We start from the raw sequence: 21,658 nt of genomic DNA, 5'->3' as shown, positions 1-21,658 counted from the left end.
AGTCAGATCATTTCCTGGCCCCACGTGGCTTCCTTACCTTCTCGCAGCAAAACCCTCTCATAAGCCGGGAACTTGGTGCTAACCGACACAACAGCTGTTAGGTCTTCACGACTCTTCCTTAAGTTTTTCTTCACACCAGATCTCTGGCCACGCATTCTCCAGAAATCTGCTCTGTCCCCAGCATTGTCTCTCTGGGCATTCTGAACGCTGGCCATTTGTTCAGCTCTGAGAGAAAAACCAAATGCAGTAAATCTCTAAAGCCAGAAAATGCACAATTGAAGTTAAAATTAACCAAAACCAGTCAGTGAGGTTTATGAACTTGGATTAGAGAAGATGCAGCTTCACAGTGGAAGAAGTTTCACAGAGTGGGAAAAGTGTGGACCCTCTTCACCCAGTGGAAGCAGAGAAAGGCTGGGTACACATAAAATCTACCAGAAAATAGCTCAGTAACAAACACAATTATTAACTTGGCTCATTTTGGTAGGCTGGTATATAGTAAACATAACCAAAATCCCTGCCAAAGTACATTATCTTTCTTTCTTCCCCCAGTCAGCCAACCAATAAATGTTAACTGGAGTGCATAAGCCTCTCCCAAGGATGAAGGCCAGACAGTGGACAAGGGCAGCTTGTCGGAGAGCTGTGCTGATGCGCTCCAGCCACTCTGGCATCTGCTCAGACGCGCCATAGGACTGTTTAAACACCAGCCAGGCACAACAACCAACTACGTGACTCGAACTAAATACAGCAGACCAGCTGGTGGCTATCTCCCAGTCCCAGGCCACTTCTCATGAACCAGAAGTAGGTGATGGGAGAGGACACGAAGACAAATGATGAAGTCATGTGGGGCTTCCTCTCTGAGCAGCGAAGGGACTGTAATTGATTTTGGGGGGGTGGGGAGCTTAAGAGAGGTGTGTGGGAGTACGGGATCTCAGATACCTGCTTTTGTTGGGGATTAAGCCTTTCTCCAGTTCGTTTCCGATCCTCACAGCCAGCCAGTGGCCCAGCTTGCCATCGTACAGCGTATCTACGACTCGGAAGACCTCCCCCCTGGTGAAGGCCAGGCTCTGTGGGGTTTCCTTCTCACATTCAAAGTGGCTTCTTATAAAAAAGGAATCCCCTCTGCCACAAGCCAGGATGTCTCTATACACTGAAAAACAAAAGCATTCTTGTATGTTGCGATCTGCTTAGCCAGAGGTCTTTTCTTGAAGAGTTACCAGCTGCTTCTATTTCTGATCCCCCTTTTCACTTCTCTTCATTTAGTAAACTCAGTGGACAGGCCCTGTGGGAATCAGGGCTCAAATAGGAAGAAGGACAAAAAACTAACTTCATGAGTTGCTGTGATGGCTAATTTTGTGTGTCAACTTGACTGGGCCACCGGGTGCCCAGATTTTGGTCAAACATTATTCTTTGTGTATAACTGAGGGTATTATGGAATGAGATTAACATTGAAATGGGTAGACTGAATAAAACAGATTGTGCTTCCTCATGTGGCAGGCCTCATCCAATCAGATGAAGGCTTGAAAGAACACAAAGGGGAACCCTTCTCCAAGTAAGAAAAAAAGAAGTCTTCCTGTCTTAGAACTAGGACATCGGCTTTCTTCCTGCCTTCACACTCAGATGGAAACATCAGGCCTTCCTGGGCTGTGAGCTTGCCAGCCTTCAGACTGTGACTGCACTATCAGCTTTTCCAGTTGTCATACCTCCAGTCTTGGACTAGAACCAAATCATCGGTTCTCCTGGGTCTCTAACCTGCCAACTCACCCTGCAGTCCTTGGGACTCGCCAATCCATAATTACATGAGACAATTCCTTATAATAAACCTCTATTTATATACATACACACCCCCTATGGATTCTGTTTCTCTAGAGAACCCTAATACACTTGCCGGTCAGCCTCCGAAGCTGACTGGGAAGAGGCTGTCAACCTCCATTTTACAGATGAGAACAGTAAGGCTTGCAAGGGGGCAGCAACCTGTCAGATTGGTAAGCGTTAATGTGGCAGCTGACCCAAAGACATGGCCCATTGAATCTTTCACCTGGAAGAGTCAGTAAAACTCCAGACAATAATTAAGGATAGATAACTATTCAGAAAAGCAATTTTATTCCAAATTAACACAACTGGTAAAATTATTTCAATTGGTGCACAGAAAGCATTTCTATAGAACATTAAGTGGTACCCAAATTTTCTCCACAAATCTGTAACCCAGAAATGGATTGTGAAGATATACTTCAAATTTTTAACACCCAATTTACCTATTCTGGTCCCAAGATACTACTCTCATCCTTCCCCCCACTTCCCAAATTAAACTAATGACCAGATTTGCTCACCATCAGCTCGGCTCTGAGCTAAAATGGTTACCATTTCACCCTTGGGGATTTCCAGCAGGTAGAGAACGGCATCTTCCCGAACTAGCCCTCTGAAATCCTGTGTGTTCACCTGATAGGAAGGTCAAACAGAAAAACAAAACAAAACAACAAAAAGAGAAAAGAAAAGTTCTTAAAAAGATGCCACATAAGTTCTTTTTTTAAAGATTTTTATTTATTTATTTGACAGAGAGAGATCACAAGTAGGCCGAGAGGCAGGCAGAGAGAGAGGAAGGCAGAGAGAGAGGAAGGGAAGCAGGCTCCCCGCCAAGCAGAGAGCCCGATGCGGGGCTCGATCCCAGGACCCCAGGATCATGACCTGAGCCGAAGGCAGAGGCTTAACCCACTGAGCCACCCAGGCGCCCCGCCACATAAGTTTTTTCATCTTCTTTTTTTTTTTAAGATTTTATTTATTTGAGAAACAATGAGAGAGAGAGATGGCATGAGGTGGGGAGGGTCAGAGTGAGAAGCAGACTGGGACCCTGATGCTGGACTCAATTGGGACTCCAGGATCATGACCTGAGCTGAAGGCAGCTGCTTAACCAACTGAGCCATCCAGGCACTGCATCTGTTAGGTTTTTTGTTTTGTTTTGTTTTTAAGGATTTTATTTGGCAGAGATCACAAGTAGGCAGAGAGGCAGGCAGAGAGAGAGGGGGAAGCAGGCTCCCTGCTGAGCAGAGAGCCCAATGCGGGGCTCGATCCCAGGACCTGAGATCATGACCTGAGCCGAAGGCAGAGGCTTAACCCACAGAGCCACTCAGGCGCTGCATCTGTTAGTTTTTATCCAGGCCTGCCCAAAGCAAAACCCAGATGTAAAAAAGTCTTTAGTGTCCCAACTCAAGCCCTCCCAGTACCTGCTATGAGCCTGGGCTGTGCGCGTATTGCCACACCTTCCTGTCTCCCCACACGGTCACAACTGTCCCTTAGAAATAGGCCATTCCATCAAGGATTTGTCACTGAATCATTAAAATTTCTTGTTATGCTTGTGTCTATCTCTTCTTGAGTTTCCCACAGAGGTGGTCAGGGAGGTAATATACAATTATGAAATGTATCTATAATGCTATAGGGAGTGGTGGAGTCTTATGGCAAACAGACATGCTGGCCCAGCTTAAGGTCTTAACACTTTAAATTGATTCAAAGAAAAGCCTGAAAATAAAAATCCAATTCTACCTCTCTCCTATAGCTTCTCTCACCTAAAAGGTTTTTAATAGGTGTTTATGAAATTGAAGAGCATTAGCCTTATAAGGGGAAAGCATTAGCCTAATACATAGGTTTATATATTTAAGCTTCTGGCACACACTTATTTCTGACAAGAAGCAACAACATTTATCCCCCACTGACCAAAGAGGGAATGCGGTAAACAGCTTTTGAAGGATATTAGAAAGCAAGTAAAACTGAAATGTGGCACAAAGAAAAAAGACATTTTGGAATCTTTGTTCAATACCTTTAAAACCATTTTAAAACAATTATACATAAATATAAAAATTATTTTAAAGTACCTAATATTTTAATAATATAAAAGTAAAAAGAAGACAAAAAATTCCTATGAAATTTTTTTTTTTAGTCATTGAGGACTGTAGAATCCTTTATCACTGAAAAATGTCAATAATTGAGCCTAATTTAAGGTTGGAATTTGTGATTAAGTAAAAACGGGCATTAGGCTGACACTTAGTTGATGCTTTTGAAATAAACTAACTTGTTAAAGCGATCTCATTAGCTTTTCCTTTGAAACAATATTTAGCATTTAAGGTATATGTCATTCCCATCTCTCTATTCCCCCAGTTAGGGATCATCACACTTTAGAATCTAATCCTTTCCTGTGCCATTTATCTATCTATACCTGTATCTGTGTATGGCCACATGTTTTCATATGCCCTGTATGTGCTTTTATTTAAGTAAGACAAGGCCACAGGGCTTGAGGGAAGATGGTGAGGGTCCCTCTGTCCATCCTATGGCCATGCAGGATGGACCTTCCATCAAGCCAAAAATACAATGGTCAAAATTAAGTCACACGTAGTAACTACATTTAAAAACTCAGGAGTTTCTCTTTTTTACCCCAAAAAAGTTTCTGAAAGAAAAATAAGAACCATACCAGGTAAATAATATGCAAAGAGACAGTCAAGCCAAGCATGAAAACACACAGACCCCTGTTACTGGTAGGGCGTATATCCTGCCACAGCACATGAGTGCCATCTCTCTGCTTGTCAAGCTGCCACCTTTCCAAAGGAAAAGCTGCACTTAAAAAACCCTCAACAGAAAAAAGTGATTAGTAAATAAATGTACAGAGTTCACCACATACATCCAATTTGACCATGAAAAGGAACATCGAAACAAGTTACAGTTAAAAAGATCAGGACAGCAGCACCTGGGTAGCTCAGTCAGTTAAGCGTCTGCCTTCAGCTCAGGTCCTGATCTTAGGGTCCTGGGATAGAACCCCACATCAGGCTCCCTGCTCAGCAGGGAACTGCTTCTCCCTCTCCCTCACTCAACCCCCCTCCCCACCCCTTGCTCTCTCTCTCTCTGTCTCACATAAATAAATAAATAAAATCTTTAAAAAAAGCCAGGACAGCACTTTGATACTGGAAGGTTAGGTTGTACAGTCCTCTCCAAGAAATATCCTCTTTCATTATCTGTTTAGTTGTCTAAGGGCGGGGAGGGCCTGCCTTGTCTGCTGTGATCCTGTAAAGGACTCAGTATCAGCAACAGCTTTTGACTGTACAGCAGCTTCTCTGCCCCAGTAGGCGAACTCGATCTTTTTTACCCCTTTGTAGAACTGAGGGCTCCTTTAACAGAAAATTTATTCACACCCAAGAACCAGAACCATCTACTGTCTGACTTTCAAATGGGATTACTGGGGAGCGGGGGGTGGGGGGGGGGAGCCAGTTCCCATATTTTTTTCCTTGTCTTTCACCAGGGTAATAACAGGAAACAAGACACTTTCTTAAGTATAACCATTGCATACCATGAATTGTACCCACGGATATGACTCTCCCAGTCTTTAACAACTAACAGAGGTTTGTCAAGCCCAGAGGTGAATTCACTACTTTTTTCATGGAAATTCCGAAAATCTCTCTTCCCCCAGGACATAAAAATATTTTATCCTTGAACCTTCATGAGCAAAGGCTTCCAAATTCCTGACTTCATATACCCCACACTAGTCAGGAAATAATGCTTTTTCTTCTTTGGCATCAGCTCAAGAGTAAATTGGTATGAGCCGGCACTCTGATGGGATTCTTATCAGGAGCACTTGGTAAGTGGTATTTCCTGGGATCATGTGGTACCACGAGGTCCACTCAGATATACTTAGTCTTCTAGGACCATGATCAGAGCCAAAGAGGGTCTAGAATGTCAGTGGAAAGCTTCAGCAAAGCTCATGATCAAGGTTTGCCCTTCATCTGCTCCAGAAATGAAATCTGAACTACTGCAATGAGGCCAAGAGCCAAGAAGGAAGAGGAGCACCTACTTTTGTGCTCTGTTGCCTGCTTCCTGAGAAACTGTGTGGCTTTTTTCCTCCCCTCTCTTTTGAACTGAGATGCTTATACCAGACCCCCTAGTATCTCATAAGAAATGCAAGTTTACAGAAGCAGAAATTCCAGTAAAGACAGTTCCCTAGGAACTGTGTGTATTTGTATATAGTCACAAGATACTTGACATTCTTGACATTTATACGTAAGTCAATGGACAATATATGTATCTCAGAAAATGTCAAAGCTGAGTTTTTTGGTTTTTTTTTAAGATGTTAATTATTTGAAATAGAGCAAGAGAGAGGGGACAAGGAGGACAGAGGGGCAGCGGGAGAGGGAGAATGAGGCTCCCTGCTGTGCAGGAGCCTGACAAGGGGCTTGATCCCAGGACCGCAAGATCATGAGCTGAGCCAAAGGCAGACACTTAACTGACTGAGCCACCCAGGTGCCCCTGTTTACTATTTTTTAAAACCGATGGATTATATAAACATACATATAGTAACCTTAAAAGGATCAATATTTGATTAACTGTTTCTGGTCAATTTTAGATGTAAACAACATACTGAGTGGCAGCAACTTGTTATTTTCCAATGGCGAAAAGAACGGACCTTGACTTTCCTACTTTATGCCAGAAACTGCTATTACCCATTCTAATCTCCCCAGAGCCCCTACAAGGCAGGTGTTCTCATCCCCATTAAACAGACAGAGAAACCTGAGTCTCAGAGTTGAGTAAGGGTCACAGAACTAATGAGAGGCTGGGACTGGATTCAAGTCTAAAGATCTAAGCCAAAACCCACCTTTGTTCAAGTACAGCACGTGGCCTTAAGAGTGACAACCAGACAGGGAATCAACAAAAACCAAACTTTAGCAAGATCTTTTGCCACAGAGATCTTCCTCCCAGGCCTTAAGATAGAATCTCATTTTGTTAAGCAAACTAATAAAAATCTTTGCAAGGGGGTACCTGGATGGCTCAGTTGTTGAGCGTCTGCCTTCGGCTTGCATCATGATCCCAGGGTCCTGAGATCGAGGCCCACATCAGGCTCCCTGCTCAGCAGGAAGCCTGCTTCTTCTCCCTCTCCCACACTCCCTGCTTGTATTCCTCTCCCACTGTGTCTCTGTCTGTCAAATAAATAAAATCTTAAAAAAAAATTCTTTGCAAGGGTCTTGAACACTGTAAATTCCCACAGACATAGGGATGAGTTTTGAGTTCCAGGAATGAGAAGAAAGTTCGAGGGAAACAGACCTTACACTTGGTATCGACCTGCAACTGGTCTATTTTCACAAACTAGACTACTTCCCCTTCCCTTTCATAAGGCCCCAGAAGGGGCACCTGGGTGGCTCAGTGGGTTAAGCCTCTGCCTTTGGCTCAGGTCATGATCTCAGGTCCTGGGATCGAGCCCCGAGTCGGGCTCTCTGCTCAACAGGGAGCCTGCCCCCCCCAACTCTGCCTGCCCTCTCTGCCTACTTGTGATCTCTGTCAAATAAATAAATAAAATTTTTTTAAAAATTAAAAAAAAATAAGGCCCCAGAAAATCCCACTCTTTCCCAGTAATGTCTAGAACAGGGATGGTCTTTCCTACCTTCAGAATCTGGTCCCCTTCTTGAAGGCCTTCTTGCTCTGCCGAGGTACCCTCTTGAATGCCAGCCACAAATATCCCAACGTCATTGCCACCAGCCAACCGGAGACCCACGCTGTCTCCCTTCTTAAACCTCACCATTTTGGTGTTGGGACTGTAATGAGTTCAGTTTTAGAAAAGAAAGACGGAAGATTTGTCTTTGTAAAGGGAGAACCAACATTAGCAGTGAAAGAGTTAATTTCTTCTATCTGTAGAAAGATTTGTTAAAAAGCTCTCATTTTTATCATTTTATCTTTTTTGGGACTGTGAGAGGAATATCAGTAGGCCCACTTAACTGGTTAGTAAGTAGAAATACAGATGTTTAAATAAACTCATTCAACATCAGAAAGCAAATAAAAGGCAAGGTTAGGCCATCTGACTGCCAGTCCAGGATTATTTAAAAAAAAAAAAAAAGCCTGCTGCTACCACAGCCTGGGTTCGTCAAAGCCAGATCCTGCTCCAGGAGCTGCTGCTCTTGACCACCACTAAACAAGGGGCTCTCATTATCCCAAATACAGCACTGGGTCATTTCTTCCCTCCCTCTGCAGGCCAGGATCATCAGGGCACCGCAGCCCGTACAGAGGCCCTGTAGTGACACAGCACTGCACCTATTTGAGAGTTATGGATCTGGTAAACTCAAGTACTCAGAATCACATTGTGGAAAAGTAGCCAGAGAAGTAGACAAGCATTCAAAGTGAACTTCACAAAGTTCCCAGAATTCCACATTTTACTTTCCTACAAGTTACTTCTTTCTCATAAATACCAGCGGTAGAGGTTGGTTAAAGGTGGCTAATTGTTTGCAAAATCATCATCTGTAGTTAAAAAGTACCATTCTTCTGGATTTCAGTTCAGGAGATTGAGGTATGTAGAAGGAGAAAGCAAAAAAGAGAGAAAGAAACTGAAATACATACCCATAGATTGCTTCATCTTCAGGACTAGGACGAAGAAAAGTTCTTGGGGCTGCTTTTGGTTGAGGAGCTGTGGATTAAAAAAAAAAAAAAAAGAAAAGAAAAAGAAAAAAAGTCTATCATTATCAACCTGGATTAACGGAAGTGAGTCTGTTTCTATAAAGATCATAAAATCCATAAAACTCAAGTCTGTACCTTGTGTTATGTATAAGTCATTACATCAAACAACGAATAAAGTCTTTAAAGTCAAGTTTAATGTTGAGGCATTAGAAAGTGCCAATGGTTTCTCAAAATAAGTGGGGTAACAAATGAACCTTCCAAAATGCACAATCACATGCAAAAGAAGAGAGTATTTTTGTCACTTAAAAACCATATAAATCTTTTCCATCAATAAATATTTAAGCATGTAAAATCATGATGGTAATTTTAGGGTGATGGGGGGCAGGGCTAGGGGCTAGGATGGAGACCAGAGGCAGGAGACAAAAAGGACTTCAACTAATCAAATAAGACAAAATGTGACTGTGACAGGACTGGAAATAGATATATTTGGTCTCTGCCCCAGTTCCTGATACACAGCTCTTAAAATCCCTGTAATTTCCAGAGTGGTAGGGGTGCCGGAAGCATCCCTCTTTGCCTCCAATTCCTGACAAAGAACTGCTGCATCCCTTGGAATTTCCTGGGTGGCAGAGCATCTTTTGTCCTAAAGAGATAACTCCCAGATAGCCTTGGTTGGGGGCTGGTCACCGGAAAGAGCAAGCCACGATTAGAAGCTTGAAACTTTCAGCCTACCTCCCCAGCATCTGGGAGGCGACGGGGGTTGGAGACTGAGGCAGTGACTGATCATGCCCATGACAGAGACTCCATAAAAATCCATCAACCGTGGAGACTGCAATGCCTCAGGGTTGGCGAACACATCGTGACACTGGGAACGGTGGTATACCTGGAGAGGACTCAGCAGCCCTGCGCCCCTTGCCTTATACCTCGCTTCCATCTGGCTGTTCTTTAGTTGTATCCTTTATAAGAACGGGTAATAGTAAGCAAAGGGCTTTCCTGAGTTCTCTGAGCCAGCCTAGCAAGTTATCAAGCCTGAGTGAGGAAGGGCAGCGGGAGCCCTCCGTTCAGATCCAGCTGGACAGAAGTATGGGTGGCTCCTGGGAACGGGAGTGGTGTCTGACATGGAAGCATCTTACTGGACTGAGTCGCTCACCTGCAGGCTGTGCACTAGTTCTGGGCAGTCAGTGCCAGAACTGACTTGAAAAGACAACCACTTGGTGTCTGGAGAATCTGAGAATTGGTAGCTGAGCGGGGGAAGAAACGCACACATGTGCTGTCAGGAATATTAAGAGCAGAGCAGTCTGGGTTGAGATCAGGGATGACACAAGGACCAAACTAATTAAATATAACAAAATGTGGCCAATCCGTTAGAATATGGAAAGGGCTGTTATTCTTTATGTTTTTTTACTATTAAAAGAGAGAGACTGGAGTCCCTCTTCCATGTATAAGAATGATTTTTTTTTTTTAAGTTTCTCTCTCCTTCTGGCCATCCTCTGGAATTACCAAGCATACACTTTTGAACACGTTTACAAGGACCTTCACCTGGTGGTTCCTCTTGGTATCTGGGTTCCTTGCTGTTCTCTGTGCCAACCGCAGCTGCAGTATCCCCCGTGGCCTTGAAGGGAGTGGGTGTGGCGCCCATCCTGGACCATCTGTTCTGCATGTCCTCTCTTGAACTTAAGCACACATCACGTTAATGTCTTATAACGTCACTGCAGATATGCATGTGTGTACACTCATGGGGTCGCGTGTGAGGGAAAATATACATCATCTTACTTTGGCCTTTCCTTCAGCTTTTCATTTGAGGAATGATAGTCATAATCAGAATACTGCTGCCGTCTCTCCTCTGGAGAAAATGATCGGTTTGACTCTATTTCTGAGATATCTGGTTTCAAAAATAAGAAAAGACTTCTTACTAAAATATTTAAGAACTGTTCCAGAAATTATACTATTCTCTGGGTAAGGCAACATGGGAAATGGAAAAGAGGCAGGTAGAAACTGTGCCATTAGTCTAGCAGTCTTCCCTTGAAGAAAATCTAAGCCTCTAAAGGGAAAGGCATTAATTAATAAAGAGGAAGCCAAGTTCAGAATTTTATGGTCCTCTTTCATTACACTTTCCTTCAAAGCTGCTACTGGGAAATCAAAATCTATTACTGGATCATATATGTATACACTCATTTTTAACCACACAGAACAGTGTTTCTCAAACTTTAATGTGCATGTAAGTCACCTGGGATCTGAATTAGAATGTAGCTGTTCAAAAAAAAAAAGAATGTAGCTGTTCTGGGGCAGGGCCTGCGATTCTGTGCTTCTAGCAAGCTCCTGGATGTTCATGGAGCTGGTGGGCTGAAGCTTGGAATAGCAAGCAAGTAACTCTAAGCACCTAGCGTGCTGGGATTACTTCTCATGCTGTCTTCCTGCACTGCATCCACAGCAGTAACCAAATGATTAGACTTTTGATATAATGGAAGCTAAACTAAGTCTTCAGATTTTATGAAGTAATTCTTTAAAAAAATCAACACATCTGTCTTCAAACTTGAGAACTTACTGTTTTCTAAACTCTACTGCATGAAGGTAGTACCAGATAATTAGTTAGGAAGTATCATCCTAGTTATTTTTTTTATGCCTACTTATTTTTATTGGTAATTTATATATAGTTAAAATGTTACCCCATGTATAATTCATATTCAAGAAATGAATATTGCTTCCTAAGACAGAAGAGGTGATACACACTGCTAATCAATGCATACCATAATACTCAGCCATTCTGATCAATTCTTTACTATAATGTCTGCCTATTTTAGCTCTCTTCCATATGACCCTCTCTTTGTTGGAAATATTCATATCTACTTTTTAAAAATCTACAAGAAAGTGCAAGAATGAACCATTTACAAATGGGTGTGGTTGGGTCTTTGAACCACTCATACATACATTTTTTACTAATAAGTTTCATTTTCAGTGGCCTAAATCAGAGTCCACTGGGAAGTTCATGAGTGCATCCAAATGTCTTATTGGGGAACTAATCTCAACAGACACTTTAACAAGAAATTAGCCACCATTTACTGGAATTAAAGTTTAAAAGAGAAGCTTTTGTTGGAAATTTAGCTTCCAGCTAGATGGCTATGCTAAACTGAGTTGCAAAAGCAACAGCCTTCCTTGCTTCCGGCTAAGCTCACAGCCTCCCCGCTTCTTTACCTTCTATTTCTGAGTCGCTGTCATTTAACGATGGGATGTTGATAAGCGTTTGCTTGCTGTCTCTCAACACCACCAGCTGAAGTTTTCCTCTTGACTTTTCTATCAGTTTTCGAGCGTCCGTTAAAGACATGTTCTCAGTTACAGTTCCGTTTATCTGTGTTCATGAGTAACAGTCATGTTACATGCAATACAACTATGCACAGTGAAAACAGGAAGTTTTTATTTTCCCCTTCTAAAAGTGTAAAGGCTTCTGCTTAGCTACTCAAACAGACATGGGCTTTAGGAAGACTGACTAAATAAAAATGAATTATCCTTCAAATTAAATATGACCCTGTACAGCTGGATCCCAAATACAGACATAAGAGAACTATGGTATACTGAAGTTACTCTGCTAATTTATTTAACTTCCAAGCTCAAGACAATGGATTGGTTTACTACTGGAACATGTTTCCTGACTAGAGAGGTTTATAGAAACTTATATTAAACATTCAGCATTCAATACTACCAACTGTCCCCTCATCTTTCCTTAGTTTAGGGAACAGGAGCTTAAACTTCAAATAAATGGGGAAGAAGAAGGTATTCATTGAGTTTTTTGCTGTTGTTTTTTTTTAACTGACAATACACTATTAAAAATCTCCAATGTCTGCTTTTTGTGATAAAATCTCACCTTACTGTCCCCTCCAGCTTTTGTCTTACTACTGACTCCCATCTCAACCAAACTTCACTATGTCAGCACTCAGATGTGAAATTTGGACTAGAAAGCCAAACATGAATTCAGTTGTCCTCTCCCCTCGTACTCCCACCTTGAGAATTATGTCTCCTTCATGCAGGTTGCCGTCCTTAGTTGCCAGACCAGTTGTGGTCATTTCCTTTATGAAGATCTGACTCCCAAGCCGAAGACCGTATTCTAGGGGACAAACATACATATTTCATCCACTTGTTCAGAATATTTAATCTGGTTTTTAGGTCAATTTAAAAATATTTATGAAAAACTGATTTTGCCTGTGGGACATTCTGTAGGACAACTAGCCTGGACTCACTGAAAAAATTAGTGTCATAAAAAACAAGAGACAGAGGGATTGTTCTAGAGTTAAAACAATATAAAAACCAAATGTGATGCATGAACTTTCACTAGATCCTCGATCCAGAATGGGACAGGGCGGGGGGCGGGTGGCAGTTACATATTTTGAAGCAACTTCAAAATGAACCATACTACAGCATATTAAAAGGGATATTAATGTTAATTTTCTTAAGAACCGGTAATGGGGGGGGGCGCCTGGGTGGCTCAGTGGGTTAAGCCTCTGCCTTCCGCTCAGGTCATGATTCCAGGGTCCTGGGATTGAGCCCCACATCAGGCTCTCTGCTCAGCAGGGAACCTGTTTCCCTTCCTTTCTCTCTGCCTGCCTCTCTGCCTACTTGTGATCTCTGTCTGTCAAATAAATAAATAAAATCTTTAAAAAAAAAAAACCAGTAATGGCATTAGAGTTATGTAGGAGAATATTATCCTCTGGAGATAACCTGTTGAAATATTTAGCGGTAAAGGGCCACCCTTGCAACTTACTTTCAAGCAGCTCCAAAAAACCACTGAGAGACAGTAGTAGTGTGGGAAAGGAGACGAAGAAGGGGAAAAAAGGAGAAAGAAAACAAATGTGGCAAAATGTTAGCAAATGGAAAAACTAGGTAAAGGCTACATGAGTATCTGCTCTAAAATTAACACTTAACATTAAATTGGGAACAAAAAAAAACAATTCAGTACATTTCAGTAAACATGTTCTGCTGACAGCCCTGTTGCCTACAGGAAGACACTGCCAATAGTATTCCCTTCATGTGTAACAAATGAGACATGTGGGATTTGCACTGAAAAAATTTCATTGTGCAAAGGAAAAGGGTCATTAAACCAAGCAAAGCAATAAAGTTTTTAACTAAAACGAGCATATTCTGGGGGTTTATGAAATCTGAATTGCTCTTAAAAGAAAACACACTCTATTTTAAGTATGCATATTTTAAAGTATTTTAAATACTATTCAGACTCATCTAATTTTACTTATGAAACTTATAAAAATACCTAACTTAAGGATAAATGTTGGTTATTTTAGGAAGGTACCACAACCTAGCAGGTTTTAAAAGAGGCACATTCAAATTTTATTATTATTGTTTTGGACTCAGAATCTTTTAATTCCAAAACAAAGTAACTTTCTACCATTTAGAAAAGTTATGAAGTAAATTTAAAGACACATTTTTTTATTCAACTATAATTAACATACAATGTTATATTAGTTTCAGGTTTACAATATAATGATACAGCTTTTTTTTTTTTTTAAGATTTTATTTATTTGAGGGAGGGAGGGAGAGAATGAGCACAAACAGCAGGAGGCAGAGGGAGAAGCAGACTCCCCACTGAGCAAGGAGCCCAATGCGGGGCTCGATCCCAGGACCCCAAGATCATGACCTGAGCTGAAGGCAGATGCCTCACTGACTGAGCCACCCAGGCACCGCAATAATATAATTTAAAGATTCTATTTTTATTTATTTATTTGAGAGAGAGAGTGAGCAGGAAGGAGAGGGGAAGAAAATCTAAAGCAGACTCTGCGCTAAGCACAGAGCCCAACACAGGGCTCCATCCCAGGACTGAGAAATCATGACCTGAGCCAAAACCAAGAGTCGGAAGGAAGCTCAACAATTCCTCTATCCTCTTAAAAGCTGCAGTCTTACTGTATAGTTGCAAATAGGTTGTTAACTGGTGTATTTTGAGGGCATCTCTTAAATGGAGAAAAAAAAAACTTGAGCAGTTTCTAAGACATTTACCAGCAAAGCTGTCTGGTGCCCATGAAATGTAACAGCAGGCTATATAAATGGGTCATATTTTTCTTAGTCAAATTAAGTCTTGCCTACTGCTAGATTTCTTTAAAAATTAATTTTTGTGCAGCCCTAGCCGGTGATAGCTAAATTACTGTGCAATCCTAGCAAACAGTGGCAAAAACCTTAAAAAAAAAAAAAAAGGAACTTTATTCCCCCAGTGAATTCCAAGTTTAAATAACAAAATGGTCCAGGAGGAGTAAAATTTTATCTCAACAAAGGTACGTAAGCCCCTTTTATCCTTGATAGTATTACTAAGACCAGGCATGACTTGGGCAATCACCTACAACAGTAAAGATCTTTTCAAATTGTGGTTTACAACTCATTAGTGAGTCTTAAAATCAACTTAATAAGTTATGAACAGCATTTTAAAAATTTAATGTAATGGAAGCTCTCAGAATGCATCACACAGAATAAGTCCTGTTCCATGAAAAGCTTGTTCAAGTTTTTGATACGGAGGTACATCCATGATTGTTGCAAAATGTGGGTCTTTCTATGGTGGAAGGAGAGGAAAAGAGAAAGAAGGGGAAAGGGGAGAAGGCGAGGAGGAGAAAGGGGAAGAGGAAAGTTTGAAAAGCATTGCCTTGGGTTAACTCAAAAACCTGGGGTACAAGTCCTATAGAATGTGCATCGGGGCTCTCTGAAGGAGGTCTCATGTCAAGTCACTCCCAAAATTTCTCTACAGTCCACCCTTTAGTCTGGGAGCAGAGCTATTTCTACTGTACAGTTTCTGGGAGCTAATAAATTAGTATGTCATTACCAGTGGTTATAAAGATTCTATAGATCCTTAAGCCTCCTAAGATGCACATTACTTACTGATAGTGCAGTCTCTATTTCTCCTTTGTCTTCTGGGACTGGTCTCTACGTACCCTGTTACTCACGTCCCTGTGTTATTCTTCAGGTATTGTGATGGGTACCTAGTTCTATAATTCGACTTTGTGTTCCACTAGAATTAAAAAAATAAACCCTTTCCCTTTCTTTCCTCAGACAAGCCATTTGAAATCCAAGTTCCCAACCTAAAGGGCAAGAAGTTCCCTTTGCATTCTGGGGTGCTCTTCTTTTTGTCTTGGAAGAATTAGGGAACAGAAGGAGATAAGAGATAGGTTTCAAGTAATTTAAAAAGTCAGAACCAAGAAGTGATGTAAGGAACACCTCTGCACTGGCCCTAAAGCCCTGTTCATTCACCTTCGTGTTTCCGATCATCTACTTCCAGGAGACGGGATTCAAGTTCTGGCTCTGCCACGTATCTACTGGCTTTGAGATCCAAGCAAGTCACTTCCCATCTCGGAGTTTAGATCGTCACCTAAACTACAGGTACCACTGGCTTCTCTAGCTGCCACATGGGGCTTTACTGAATTTTGGATGAAATGGAAGGTATGCAAGTGCTCCCAGCAATGCATTGCGGGACAGGCAGCCTGGGCTAGGGCCCACCTCATCTGTGGGCATGCCAAAACCTCTCTGCCCTGTGGTCCTCCCCACTGTACACAACCAGAAGGAAGTCTCCTACCTCCACACAGGGTTCCGGTGAGGACTAAGAGAGTATGTATGCAGCATAGGCCAAAACTCAAGATCAGCTAGAGTCCTATCCACTCCCATGGTTTCACCACTTAAGCCACACCAGGCTCACCAGGAGAGCTTGCTAACACAGACTCCAAGGGCTCTCCCCAGGGTTTCTGGTTCTGGGGCAGAGCTGGGGCCTGAGAATCTGCATTTACTGCAAGGCAGTGCTTAAGCTGCTTTGAGAACCCCGACCTAGGAGTTTAAAGGTTCATTTCAGCAGCCTGGCTCTGCCATTACTGATAGCTTTGTGCAAGTTAATGAACGTTTCTGTGCCTCACTTTCCTTGTCTACGTAATGAAGATGTAAGAAACTCCCACATGAGGTGGTCATAAGGAAGAAATGAACCAATCGGTGCAACGCATTTGGGTCAGTGCTTGGCACACAGTAAGTGCCACGTAAGAGTTAGCTGTTGTAACAGTGCTTTTCCTCCTCGAGCGTGCCTACCTTCATTTGCTTTGCTTTTCATCAGAAGGACCCCGATGGGCCTGTCCGAGTCGGACTGGCCTGCGTGGTCCGGCCGCCCCCTCAGCTCAGGGCTGGGGCTGCGGGAGTGCAAGTGCTCACGGCTGCGGCTCCGAGGCGCCGAGTACCGGGCATCGGGCTGGGCCCTGCGGCCATACTCTGCCTCTGGGCTGTAGGTGCGGTCGTAGCCGCGGTCATAGCCCCGGTCGTAGGCCTGGTCATACTGGTCATAGGCCCGGTCAGTGCTCCGGCCGAGGCTGCGCTCTCGGGCCCGCCCGTAGTCATCGTGGTCCAAACCCCGCTCCAGGCTCCGGCCACGGCTGCGCTCTCGGGCCCGCCTGTAGTCGTCGTCGTCCAAACCCCGCTCGAGGCTCCGGCCACGGCTGCGCTCGCGCTCCCGGCTCCGCGCCCGCTCGTGGGGACGCCCCCTCTCCGGGCTGTCCTCCCAGCTGCGGCTGCGCCCTCCGTGGCTGCTGCGCCGGCTCCTCTCGCTGTATCCGCTGCGGGCACTTCTGCCGTCAAACTCGTCCATCACCTCAAAAGCACGGTCATCCTCATTGATGGGTGGGCTGCCCTGGGGCGGGGCCAGCTGGACCTTCCGGGGCCTCTTGACCACCTGTCACCCAAACACAGTGGGGATGCAGGACAAGGACAATTAAATACAGAGAATGCAGTGGCTAAGAGCCCAGTCTGGTTCTCCTTTCAGTAACTCTCTGTCCCCCTCGACTCACTAAGCCCCTGGTTCCTTGGGGGGAAAAAATACCTCACAGAGCTGAGAATAAGACAATGAGTGTAACTAAATACAGTGCCTTCAAAAATCTGCTTCTATACTCAATAGCATCAAGGAACTTTAAATCCCTAAGTTAAAAACTCCAGAAATCGAGACATTCTAGATAAAACTGCCTAGATTCATCCAAAAGTCAATGTCTGGGGGGGGGGGGGGTAGGGGGGTGGAATAAGGACCCTTCTAGATTAAAAGGCACTGAAAAGATAAGGACCCAGTGCAGTGATGAGCTCTGATTGGATTCTGGATGGGGAATAAAAATCTTATCAAACATGTCTTGGGATTTGGACTGGATATTAGATGATACTTTAAAGTCACTGTTAATTTCCTTAGATAGGATGATATAGTGTTCTAGTTATGTAGAAGAATGTTCTTATTTAGGAGATGTGCACTGAAGTATGTAGGCTTGACACTGTCATGTCTGCAACTTTCTTTCAAATGGTTCACTAAAAATATGCATTTGTATACATAGAAAAATCGAGTGAAGATGGTAGAATATTAATACTGTACAAGATATAGTGTTTATTACACTAATCTTTGAACTTCTCTGTTTGAAAATTTCATAATGTATCATTGGGGGAAAAGAAAAATAACCACACACCCGGTACCTCCCCCCAGCACTGCCTTTAAACATACTGTATTTCAATTTTCGCTGTACGTGTCCATTTGCCTGGCTGGAGTAAGCACCCCTTGCTCCAGGCTCAGGAGGCATCTGGCTCAAAGCTGATTCTCATCCAGTGTTTGCTGAGTGAGTGAGCAAATAAATGAGTGAATGCTACAGACTGCCAGTTATCGCCTAGGACAGTCTAGTTCATTAACACAGGACAGTTCTTGTTTGGGCCTTTACAAATGGGTTTTTGAGCTAAAATATATTTTCTATATAAACGCTGTCTTACAAATGTTCTCTCTCAGTCTAGTTAATTCTCTTAGGATTGTCTAACCTGGTTCCTGATATAAGAGAATCATTGAGGGACGCCTGGGTGGCTCAGTTGGTTAAGCAGCTGCCTTCGGCTCAGGTCATGATCCCAGCGTCCTGGGATCGAGTCCCACATCGGGCTCCTTGCTTGGCGGGGAGCCTGCTTCTCCCTCTGCCTCTGCCTGCCACTCTGTCTGCCTGTGCTCACTCTCGCTTCTCTCTCTATGACAAATAAATAAATAAAATCTTAAAAAAAAAAAAAAAAAAAAAGAGAATCATTGAAAGTTAGGAAAAGATGAGGAAAAGGCAGGGAGAGCTTACTTACATCTTTACTTCATCCGTAACGTCACCCCAAAGTAGAGAAAGCAAGAAATTAGTAGTCCCTAAATTATGTAATTCTGTCAAGCCCTTACAAGCAAGTGGTAATTTTCCTCTGAGCATAAAAACAGGACGCTATTGAGGCAAGCTGAAAGCAAACCAGGGCTTACAATGGCAGCGATCTTCCCACTTTTTCTCAGCTGCTGAACAGCAAATGAATGGAGCACATCCTCCATGGGGGTGCCATTAACCATGACCACCCTGTCATTTTCTCTGCAAACAAAAAATAAAAACAAGACCTGAAAAACTCCCATCTATTCACTGTAAATCACTTATTTAGGAACACACAGAAGCAGCAAATTGACTCCAAACGCTTAAAGGACTCAGTGCCTGATGACTCCTGAGGCTCAGTCAGTCAACTCAGTGTGAGCCCTTCCCAGGAAGGAACCCATGAGCAGCTCAGCCCACTTTTGACACTGTCTACTGGAAACCAGCAGGGAATACCCCCACCAAAGGGCTCCTCCAGGAGGCACTCAAGCAGTGGCAAGGTCTAGGCACAAAAGGAACTTCTGCACCAGGCCCTCCCCCACCGAAGGTGCACGGTGGGCTTCAGAAAGTCTACAGTTAGCCCCCAAAGCAGGCTGATATCCACCTGTATTTTTCAGGGGAGGGGAAGAGATCAGGAGTTGGCCTCTGATTATTAAAGAAATTTTGAGGTCATTCAAAACTGCTCACCTCATCCCAAAAATTATTTTTTAATTCTACACTGCTCTCTGCATGAAAGACTGCTGACTTAGATATGACCATACAGACATGAAACGCCAACAGAACCTAAACTTCTGAGCTCTCTAGCCAAGGCAGTTATATAATTAATTTTAGTTTCTGCCCTGAGAAATTATCTGGAGGGAATTCAGATATGCATCTTTTAAAATGGTGTAATCTGTTCAGACCAGAAGGCTGGAAATCGGAAAATCTGTGTTTGCATGTACTAAATCTTCCCAATTTCCACATTCCTCTTACAAATCAGATCATCATTAGGCCAAAGTATCCTCATTGAATTCTGAATGAATATAAGAAATAAATACAAAGTGATGGGGGTAGGGGGGAAAGCATGCTGATTTTGTACTTCAGATTCAGAAATGACTCCTAAGCCTAGGAATGACAGCTGGGTTAATTATAACCATTTCCCCGTGTAAATGACTGCTCTCCTCCCTCCAAAGTTTGGATATTTCCAAAGGTTCAGGGATAGTTAAAACACGGTGTGTTCCAGTATCAATTCTTGCTTTAAAACTTTTCTTTTTTTCTTTTAATGATTTTTTAAATATAAATTCAGTTAATTAGCATGTAGTGTATTATTAGTTTCAAAGGTAGAGAGTTCAGCAGTTCACCAGTCTTACATAATACCCTGTGCTTACTATATTACATGCCCTCCTTAATGTCCATCACCCCATTACCCCATTCCCCTGCCCCCCTCTCCTAAAACTTTTCAATTTATGTAAAAGCTCCTTTTTTTTAAGTGCATGCCACCACCGCCTCCCCCTCCATCCCACCTCCAGCCAAGCACCCTGTCTAGACCCAACCATCGGGGCCGGCAGGGGCTGTGGCTGGAACACAAGGACACTCACTGAAGCAGCCCATCAGCGGGCCCACCGGGGAGCACGTCTGAAATGACGATTGACGTTTCTCCATTTTCAAAGTGGGGGTTGTCTCTGCCTCCAGACACTGCAATTCCAAATCCTCTTTTGGAATCCTGTTCATTGGAGTTAAAAGAAAAATTTTTTTAAAAAATCCTTCTTCCATAAGTGGCTTTTAGGATTTAATATAAGCACTCAATAAAAGAAAGGTCAGACCAATAACCAGAGACAGCACAGGAACAGAGGCTTACAGAAACTAATGAGAAACGAAATAAAGCACCATCATGGTTGGCTGACAGGTTTAGAAAGGGAAATTCCTTATCTAAAAGAAATAGTCTTGCAAAAAGCCATAAAAGATGGATAGTACAGACTGGAGTTATCAGTAGAAGCTGCCAGGGGATGGGAAATAACATCTTCTGTCCACATCAGGATGTGCTTTTCAAATCACCAGTCATACTGTTCTCATATCCCGGCCTGAGCTGGGGCAGCTTCGGTCACACCTGTACCCGTGCTAAAACCCCATTTTTAAAGTATACCTTTAACTTTCAAGTTAGGTGAACTGTGGTTTCATTTTAACATAGGATGACCAAAAAAAGTAAACAGATTTTAAGGATAAAGTAAATTCTGAAGATAAACTTGGTTTTAAGGCCTTCTGAGAGAGCAAAGCATTAAACTCCTTCCTGCATGAGTAGAAGACAGAAAGTCTAGATGAATTACATCATGATTGGTCTAGAAATGGAGAACAGAGAACCCACTTAATACATAACCCTAACCCATTTCAGTGTTTAAAAAAGCTAAGCTCCCTGGGTACTTGGCTGGCTCAGTCAGTGGAACATCTGACTCTTAAACTTGGGGCTGTGAGTTCGAACTCCAGGTTGGGTGTAGGGATTACTTAAAAATAAAACCTTTAATAAAGCTAAGCTCCCTAGGTTTCATCCAGATGATATGGCTAAATGTGATTATAATTATAAATCAAGGTTGCTTATATAGACATGTACTCAGAGAATAAAACAAAGTCATGTCTTCCCACCCCCACCCCCGCCATGGAAGATTTCCCACATGGGACCCACTGTGCCAACTAGAGACAAACAATTAGCAATACCAAACAGGCTAGCCGATTGTCCCTTAATTACGTGGCTTTGGATGGGGTAGCACCAGCACCGGGGTAGCTGTTTTATACAGAGGTAGCTCCATCCCTATACTAGACCTAAAATGATTCTCACCTTCACCCCTGAAAGGGGCATGTGAAATGCTGGTGGCAGGGTGCAGAGAAGAGTCAGAAGAGGACTAAGGTTAAAAAGTAAAACTCAAGGGGGGAAACCAGGAGAAATGGTGTTATGTCACTGCTCCAAAAGTCTGGGCACCTAAGCACTGATCTGGGTTTTTTTCTACCAGGATTAATTTAATTCATGTATACAGGAACTAACTTTTCAACCAAAGTCAGGGTTTGAAAAGTTCACAGTTCTAAGGAAAACTCTCCCTCTGAGGAACTTACAGTCCCTCTAGGGACTTACAGTCCAGAGCCTG

The 21,658-nt window shown here is 42.9% G+C and overlaps 1 protein-coding gene across 6 annotated transcripts in view; it reads right to left on the bottom strand.

The window, feature by feature from the left end:
* Window positions 1-21,658, bottom strand: part of TJP2 (tight junction protein 2) — a 121,425-nt gene that overhangs the window by 12,009 nt on the left and 87,758 nt on the right. For all 6 annotated transcript variants that reach the window (XM_047698783.1, XM_047698784.1, XM_047698779.1 and 3 more), the window contains 12 exons: window positions 20,123-20,247; window positions 18,668-18,770; window positions 16,462-17,095; window positions 12,405-12,508; window positions 11,602-11,755; window positions 10,183-10,291; window positions 9,949-10,082; window positions 8,356-8,422; window positions 7,409-7,559; window positions 2,328-2,436; window positions 937-1,147; window positions 38-225 (listed from right to left, as the gene is read on the bottom strand). In XM_047698783.1, coding sequence (XP_047554739.1) covers window positions 38-225; window positions 937-1,147; window positions 2,328-2,436; window positions 7,409-7,559; window positions 8,356-8,422; window positions 9,949-10,082; window positions 10,183-10,291; window positions 11,602-11,755; window positions 12,405-12,508; window positions 16,462-17,095; window positions 18,668-18,770; window positions 20,123-20,247 — 2,089 coding nt within the window. The remainder of the gene's footprint in view (window positions 1-37; window positions 226-936; window positions 1,148-2,327; window positions 2,437-7,408; window positions 7,560-8,355; window positions 8,423-9,948; window positions 10,083-10,182; window positions 10,292-11,601; window positions 11,756-12,404; window positions 12,509-16,461; window positions 17,096-18,667; window positions 18,771-20,122; window positions 20,248-21,658) is intronic.

Source organism: Lutra lutra, chromosome 13 (genome assembly GCF_902655055.1).
Source record: "Lutra lutra chromosome 13, mLutLut1.2, whole genome shotgun sequence".
NCBI classification, from domain to species: domain Eukaryota; kingdom Metazoa; phylum Chordata; class Mammalia; order Carnivora; family Mustelidae; genus Lutra; species Lutra lutra.
This window is presented reverse-complemented; position numbering and strand designations above follow the sequence as displayed.